Source organism: Cryptomeria japonica, chromosome 3 (assembly GCF_030272615.1).
Source record: "Cryptomeria japonica chromosome 3, Sugi_1.0, whole genome shotgun sequence".
Taxonomy (NCBI): domain Eukaryota; kingdom Viridiplantae; phylum Streptophyta; class Pinopsida; order Cupressales; family Cupressaceae; genus Cryptomeria; species Cryptomeria japonica.
Genome location: NC_081407.1, coordinates 107,969,359 through 107,975,121, shown reverse-complemented (window position 1 = coordinate 107,975,121; position 5,763 = coordinate 107,969,359). Strand labels below are relative to the sequence as shown.

The window sequence follows — 5,763 nt, the reverse complement described above, 5'->3', positions numbered from 1 at the left end:
TAAATAAACAATTCTTAGATTTGATATAAATCCTCTCACCCCATCTCATCTGTCCATCCACTTGCCAAAAACACCAAGCAAAAGAATAAGTGAACATATAAAGAAAAATAATTCCTTTCGAATGAGGCAACTTTGTCACCTACCTTTAGTCTAGATTCCTTCTAGGGGAGAGACTTTAATTATAATCATTCATGGAGGAAAATTCACATCAAATGTAAATCTTATAGGCTATATGACACTTCAGAATTATGAAGTTTTGGATCTTTCTTCTAACTATGTCTACTCACACAAGATGTTCATAAAAATTAAAAATACATTCTTATTTTTAATTAAGAAATACAATCAAATCTACATTCAATTAATAATACAGTCAAATGTACATTCAATTCATTAGTAAATGTGGTCAAACATGTGCATCAAACGCTGTTTTCTTGTCATCTCCCATTCGCTTTAATAATTTTTTTAATAATAATAATAAAATGACGAGGCTTTCGAGAATGATATTTTACAGCCGCCTCTTTATCGCTAAATTTATCATCAAGAAATTAATCCCTCTCCTGCAAAAATGGAGAAATCATTCCCTTATGGTTGAAATTCCCAACCTAATTTTAACAGGAATTTTGTGCCACTTTTGTCAAATTCTCTAGTCCTTCGAGTCCAAAAATCTCAAATACGGGGAAAACTGGGCCAAATTTGGGGTACCGCCAGCAATCCTTCACTGTATCATTTATCCAAAGTCTCTCGCACCATCAAACAAATCTTGTAAGACCTTTGTCATCTTCTGCATTTTCACCACACAGTAGTGCCACTATCGGACACTTATGGTCCTGATTAATATTACAGGCCACATGATGAGTCAAATTATTTAATCGATACTAGATCAAACCCCAAACGTTTTAAATATGTTTTTCCCCAAGGCTAATGTGAAGGATTTACATAAGGGCTTCACGTCCCAATATGGGCCGATCTGCTGTTGCCCTGCAGCATGTTTTTATACGTTTCAATACAGTTTAGGAGATTTTCACTGCTGCCTGAAGAAAGAAATGCAAATCAATTACCCATCTGATAGATCTTCTACATAGACCCATATATAGATCCATAAACGAAGGAAATTATTACTCAACTGCCATGGAAAACATTTCCTCCCCATCCTGTGAACAGCCACTTCTTGGTAGTGATATAGTTCAGGATGGATCAACCGACCTTAAAGGAAGGCCTGTCAGCAGGCTTCTCACCGGAGGATGGGCAGCAGCCCTTCTCATCATTGGTGTTGAAATTGCAGAGAGATTGGCCTACTATGGCATTTCGGCCAACTTGATCACCTATCTCACAAGTGTCATGCAAGAGACCACTGCTACTGCTGCAAAAAATGTCAATGTCTGGTCAGGGGTTGCATCCATGCTTCCCCTCCTTGGAGCTTTTGTTGCAGATTCCTATCTGGGTCGTTACTGGACAATTTTTGTGTCTTCTCTTGTGTACCTGCTGGTATGTATGTTCTTTTGATACCCAGATCCCTTTTTTGCTCTACTCATTTGTAAATTTTGCATTTGGTTTGCGCCCACCTAGAAATATATCTTTCTTTCCAATCGCATGTTAATCATGGGGATTCTGGCCAATATATTTCATTCTATTGAACTTTGTGCTTCTGCTCTACATGATTGAGAATAAATCATTAGAGTTCTTCTTGCTGAACCTATCATCTCAATTCGTTTGAAATGAGATGTTTATGAGGTTTAATAAAAGTATACGCTGTGATTGTGACCATGCAGAAATCCAGTGGAATAAGTAGAACTATCAACTCTCTGTTTTCTTCTTCGATAAGAAGGAAAAAGGGATGTTTCAGTGTCTCTAGAGCACCAGTCTCTGTGAACAAATAGTTAGCTGGGTGTGTTCCTTTCTGTGTCTATCAACAAATACAATCATCACTAGGTTTAATTCTTCTGTATAAGTGTTCAAAATTAAACTATTGTTTCCGACTACAGAAAACACCAAAAATATAATCATAATACTAATGTTTTGGGGTTTTACAATGTATTGTGCAAATGTTTATAAGACATTGCATTTCTGTACAAACTAATTATTTATTAAATTAACACTCAGTTACTTTATTAGAATATGTAAACCTTAATTTCCAGCGACAGGTCATCTCACATGATTTGAATTGGTGGGTTGTTTATGAGATTCAATAAACTGCAATTATTGATTCTGGCCTTGCAGAAATCCTGAGCAATAATGAATATTATCAACTCTGAATTTTTTCACTGATGCTTAAAAAGAAAAAACAAGTTCACAATAAGAGCTGCTGTTTTAGAGGATTGTATTCGTTTGTAAATTTTGTGTTTTTCTTACTGATATATTGCATCCGCTGCAATTTGGAATTTCATTCTAATGAACCTTGGAATTCTTGTCAACATATTCCAATCTGGTGAATCTTAGGATTCTGCAATATAAAATCGGCAATCAATCACTAGGATTCTTCCTCACCAAATAAATCATCTCACCAAGTGTGAATTGGGTTGTTAATGAAGTTTAATAAAACTATTATCATAAATTGTGTCCATCTAGAAATCTTGAGCTGTACTGAGAATTTTCATCTCTGATTCTATTTAGTGACATCTAAGAAGAAAATTGGATGTTTCAGTGTCTTTAACACCATAGCAATGTCTATTGTAAATAAACAATAAAGTGCGTACTTAGCTCTTTTTATGTAAACAAACTGACATACCAACACCACCATAAGGATTGTTTCTAATTTAATAGATGATCTCACATAGCGGGAATTATGTTGTTTATGACATTAAAAAAAACAACAATCAGTGATTGTGACCATGATGAAACTTTGAGCAATACTGAGTTTAGCAATTCTGTTTTTCTCTGGTCCATACTTTAGAAAGAAAAGTGATTGGAGAAATAACAAGTAAATTGGGTATCTTGTCAACCTGCCTAGTTTGGTATTTTTGATAAGGACCTGTATCTGCAAGTGCAAATTATATTAATTTGGGCTAATTTTTAGTTCTGGTTTGTGTATGATATCAGATTTCCACAATCTATTATGTTGATAATTTGCGATTTCTAGATTCGATTATGTGAGAGTTTTTACATCAACTCCCACACAATCAAATCCAGAGATCACAAATTATTCTTCAATGTATTTACACTGTAGCAAGGTTGTTGCCAGTCTGCAGGCGAGCACATGAATAAATGACAAGGAAAATGAGTAACTTACTGAAGTGTCTGATTTGGGTTTTTGTCAAGTACAAACTATTTTAACTCGGCTCAATTTTTGTTTGAGTTGACAAAAATTCATAGTATAAATAATAAGCATTACTAACTAGGATGTTGTCTGGTTGCAGGGGTTGATTTGTTTAACACTTTCAGCATCTCTAACAATATTTAGCCCACCCACATGTGTTGACACATCATATTTCTGTCCCAAGCCTTCATCTTTCCAGCTGGGTTTTTTCTTCTTTTCTCTATACTTGGTGGCATTGGGTCAAGGAGGTCACAAACCTTGTTTACAAGCATTTGGTGCAGACCAATTCGATCAAGAAGACCCAACCGAAAGGAGGCATAAGAGCTCATTCTTCAATTGGTGGTATTTTGGTTTAACCAGTGGGTTAATTTTATTTATCAATATTATCATGTACATTCAAGAAAATGTTGGATGGGGTCTAGGGTTTGGCATCCCAACTATGACCATGGCAATAGCACTCTCTGTCTTCATATGTGGCACAAAAATGTACCGACATAAATTTCCTTCTACTAGCCCAATGACTCGAATTATCCAAGTTTTTGTCGCTGCAATTCATAAGTGGAATCTCCCTGTTCCTTCTCAAGAAGAACAGAGAGAAAGTATTATTCAAGAACCTTTCACAAGTGAAACAACAACAAAGCTTCTGCCTACAAATCAATTTAGGTAATCCATTTTACCTGTTTATATGCATCTAATTATACTGCTCTCCATGACCTGAAGAGTGCACAAATTGCCATATTTTTAGTTTTAGGTATAAACATGTTGCTTTTTAAAATGTATTTGACAAACTTGGGGAGAATGTTCACATAGTCACTGTTGTTTTGCAGATTTCTTGACAAAGCAACAGTTGCAGCTCCATTAGACCTTGAGTCCAAGACAGATATTAATTGGAGGCTATGCACAATCACACAGGTTGAAGAGGTTAAACTTGTTCTAAGGTTGCTTCCTATTTGGGTAGCCTGTTTGATGTATGGGGTTGTTTTTGCACAATCTCCAACATTTTTCACAAAACAAGGCAGCACGATGGATAGAAAGATCATTGGAGACTTTGAAGTCCCTGCAGCAACCTTGCAAAGCTTTATCAGCTTGTCCATTATTGTGCTGGTGCCTGTTTATGATCGAATATTTGTTCCACTTGCCAGAAGCATAACTGGAAATGAGCGTGGGATAACACTGCTGCAAAGGATAGGTGTTGGTATGTTTTCTTCTGTTCTTTCCATGATTGTTGCAGCAATGATAGAAATGAAAAGGCTCCAAGCAGCAAAGGAATATGGTTTGATAGATAAGCCCCATGCAACAATTCCTCTCAGCATTTTTTGGCTGCTTCCACAATACATCCTATTTGGTGTTTCAGATGTGTTCACAATGATAGGTTTGCAAGAGTATTTTTATGATCAGATGCCTGACACAATGAGAAGCTTGGGAATTGCTTTGTATTTGAGTGTCTTTGGAATTGGTAGTTTTTTGAGTGGTATGATTATTTCTATTGTTGAGGAACTTAGTAGCAGAGGTGGGGGACAAAACTGGTTTGCAGACAATCTAAACAAAGCTCACTTAGACTATTTCTACTGGCTTCTGGCTGCACTGAGTGCACTATTCTTATGCATCTATGCCTCTTTTGCGAGTTGCTTTATCTACAAAAAGGTAGAAAATATTACTTGTAAAGATGAGGAGATATCCTGATCACTAAGCACCATTTGTCTAATTCTACAAAGACATTTTCACCTCTAGTCAGACATTGGCTTGTATGTTGGCTGTTTATGTAACAGAATCTGAGAATATTGTTGAATGTGTACCTCAACTATTGGTGTGGAAAATTAAGAACACACTGTACTTTTATTTTTAGTTCTTATTCTATGAAACTGGAAGGTGGAATTGTTTGCAATAAAAGATGTCAGTACTTAATTTTATTAACGGTCTGCATTTTGCAAGGCGGGCGAAAGAGTTAATGTCTACAAATGGCTGTAAAAAAAGATTCAAGACATGAGTTGAAGCAAAAGAAAGCAGGGTATTTTTATGGGCTGTTTTTAAGTCAATTGTCTATTTTTTTTTTCTCTGTTTTCAAAAATTCAATTTGACAGTAGATAGATTTTTAGATAGCTATTTGTCAAAGAGTTTGAAAGAACATTTATATGAAGTCCATGGAACCACTAAAGCATACATATATTAAATATAAAATGTAATTCTTAAGTTCTTTTGATAAAAAGTTTAGCCTTTAAGACAACTTTATTTAACAAAAACAAATTCTTCTAACCATTCTAGAAATTAAAATAGATTGTACATGCTTTCCTTAAATGGGTTTTAGGGTTAGTAGTGGTGTAGTTGTACAATGGTGTCATTTTTGTCTTGTGTTATGTTTTGTATGAGTTTATATATTGTATATAATATGTGATATAGGTTGGGGTTTGAAAATCTATCAAGGATCATAAAATTATGTAGTTAAACAATGAATTTACATATGGTGGATTAAAAAAGAAAAGAATTGGAGTCAATAGGAAATCTTGGTATAT

At 35.1% G+C, this 5,763-nt stretch overlaps 1 protein-coding gene across 1 annotated transcript; it reads left to right on the top strand.

Annotated features, from left to right (window-relative positions):
• Positions 1-768: 768 nt before the first annotated feature.
• LOC131075796 (protein NRT1/ PTR FAMILY 5.10) lies at positions 769-5,163 on the top strand. The gene is made up of 3 exons (XM_058012689.2): positions 769-1,485; positions 3,354-3,916; positions 4,081-5,163. Exons 1-3 carry the CDS (start codon positions 1,129-1,131, stop codon positions 4,934-4,936), a joined length of 1,776 nt encoding a protein of 591 aa, XP_057868672.2. The 5' UTR covers positions 769-1,128; the 3' UTR covers positions 4,937-5,163.
• The last annotated feature ends 600 nt before the right edge of the window (positions 5,164-5,763 follow it).